Genomic DNA, 2,661 nt, shown 5'->3' with positions numbered 1-2,661 from the left:
CTTCTAATATATACATCTTTTGAATAGGACGTCTTGCCCTATTTTTGCATAAAAAAAGGAAAGAAAAGGTAAATGATCTGACAGATTTGAATTTAAAATTTAGTGTTACAGATTATTCCTGACATTAAATTAATCTTTTTCTATTACTTCTTCTATTAAAATGTCAGTAGAAAATATATAAAGAAAGTCCATGGAACAAATAAATCCTTTTAAAGTTAAAACAATATATATAAAAAATTGGGCTCATGAACCAAAAAAAAAAGAAAATCGTAGAAACCAAACTCCTAATTAGATACCTACTACTCAGGAGAAGGAGAACAAAAAAAAAGTCCATTTATAATATAAAACCCAGTTAGTAGTAAATTAACTACAACTTTTACATATTCATCCAAAAAAAAGGAAAAGGAAAAAGAAATATAGCCTTTTTACTACTGCTCCAACAAGTTTACGGTACTCTCATTCTTTTGAGAATTCAGCATATTTTCTGGTGCTCCAATTCAATTTTAATTTTTCATATATAGTATTATGTACCGCTGAAAGAACATTATCCTTGACAATGGGAGTAGTTCTTATTTGGACATTGTTTGATTTCGATGGATTATGTTTCTTTAGCTTTAGTTTTGATATGGACATAACACATCAGTTAGCTTCTATTGGTATCCAAGTAAATTAAGTCATTCTTCTTAAGTTTGTCATCTTTTTACTAAGGGGTTATTTGCACATATACCTCTCAAACTGTGAGCATTTGCGAAGCTACTCTCCAAATCTTAGTAGAAACTTCCCCTCAAATCATTGATTTTGGAAAATGTTATCCCCAGATCAATATATCATCAACTTTAATTGGCTGATTTGTAACCGAAATATTAAAAATATCAACAAAATACTAACTTTTTACTCACCGAGTTGACGATTTTTTTGTGTCTAGGGTTTTTTTTTCAAAGTTGATAATTTGAGGGGTCGCTTTGCAAATACTAAGATGTGGGGGTCAATTTGCAAATACTCATGAATTAAGGGGTACATATGTAAATAACCCTTTACCAAAAGACAACTATCTCTTTTAATCTTTTGTAGATGCTACTATTTTTTGTCACTCAGTTTACTAGTAGGCCACGCTCAAAAGGAGCTTGAAGATAAACCCAAATCTTCCATTACCCACAAAATTATAAAGGAAAAATGCTTTAAGGACCCAAAATATGGGACCAAGTGAGAGGACATATGAGGTGTCATCTCTCTATTGCATAATGAGCTGATTATGCCAGCTCATTATGCAATAGGAGGGGCCCGAGAGGGACATGTCACATGTCCCCTCCAATGGTCCCATATTTTGATTTCCTGTAGCAACGCTCATTATAAAGACGCCAAGGCTTGATATTTTATCTAGAAGTATCAAATGTAAGTCTTTGGGGAGAGCAGGAGTTAAGATTCCAATTTGTGATAGCTATCTACTAAAAAACTAAGCAAAGACTCTTTCATAAAAAGGAAGAAGAGAAGACGAAGGCACCAACTCATAATAACGCACAAAATACAATATCAATAAAGTCCAAATTAGAGGCGGAGATATATATTGTTAACCAACCAACTCCCTTAGCCACACAACACACAAAATACAATATCAATAAAGTCCAAATTAGAGGAGGAGATATATATTGTTAACCAACCAACTCCCTTGGCCACACAAAAACCAACAAAAAAAAAAGTCAAAAATAGACAGCTTGCCTCTCAAAAGTTCCCAACAGACCAAAATCAATGACCACCACCACCACCTGAAGCTTCCATCAACCTCCCACATCTTTTGACAACAGACCAATGCAATTCACACACACACACACACTATATGTAGCCAACAAAGAAACTTCATTGCAAAATGAATTTTACAGAGTACAAAAACTTTTGAACAAGCAATGCCCAATGGGTAATTTTTCGCTGAGCGACATTGTTACATATTTACAGCCATGAACATTTGACAACAACATCTCTTTATCCATTTTAACCCCCATACATCCAAGTGGAAGTAATTATACATAAAACAAAAAAGCCCCCCGTTTCATGCCCCAGCTGATACCCAAACCAAATAACAAGCTAAAAAAGAATCATATCATCAGATCATTCAAGAATGGAACAACAAAAGGACCAGGGAATGAATCTTGTAACATCTCCATCATGATAAAAGGAATTTGCCTGTTTCGAATATCACAAACATACACACATTTCCATAACACCTGTTTTTTTTTCTTTATCTGCTCTGCTCATTCTTCACCTGCAATGATCCATCCTTCATCAGCTTCAAGCTGAGGCTATTGAATCGCTCCCGAGAGTATTGCCTTGAAGCCTTTCTCCAATCTGTTCCGGCCTTCATCATTGCTGCAAACTCCTCGTAGCTGATCTTTCCGTCCTGTTACAGACAAAAACCGAGATATAGTTAGTAGTCTAACATTTGAATAACTTTTGGGCATAAATTAGGGGGGGAAGCCCTTCATCTATACCTTGTTTTTGTTTTCAAGAAACCCCATCATCTAAGAAGTACCACAAAATAAAAACCTCATCTATGAGAGATAACGAGACCATTAATTTTGTATGGAATTTTCTCTACTGATGTTTACGCAAAAATCCATACTTGGACTCATCATAGATATCTTTCTACACATCTCCACTCAGGCACAA

At 34.7% G+C, this 2,661-nt stretch overlaps 1 protein-coding gene across 1 annotated transcript in view; it reads right to left on the bottom strand.

Moving 5' to 3' along the window:
• Nucleotides 1,838–2,661, bottom strand: part of LOC109820970 (calcium-dependent protein kinase 20-like) — a 4,519-nt gene continuing 3,695 nt past the window's right edge. The window contains exon 8 of the mRNA XM_020387166.1: nt 1,838–2,392. Within this exon, the coding sequence (XP_020242755.1) occupies nt 2,234–2,392 (159 nt within the window). The 3' untranslated portion in view covers nt 1,838–2,233. The remainder of the gene's footprint in view (nt 2,393–2,661) is intronic.

This window comes from Asparagus officinalis, chromosome 8, assembly GCF_001876935.1.
Source record: "Asparagus officinalis chromosome 8, Aspof.V1, whole genome shotgun sequence".
NCBI lineage: Eukaryota > Viridiplantae > Streptophyta > Magnoliopsida > Asparagales > Asparagaceae > Asparagus > Asparagus officinalis.
Note: the sequence above shows the minus strand (reverse complement) of the source record. Positions and strands in the feature narration are given on the sequence as shown.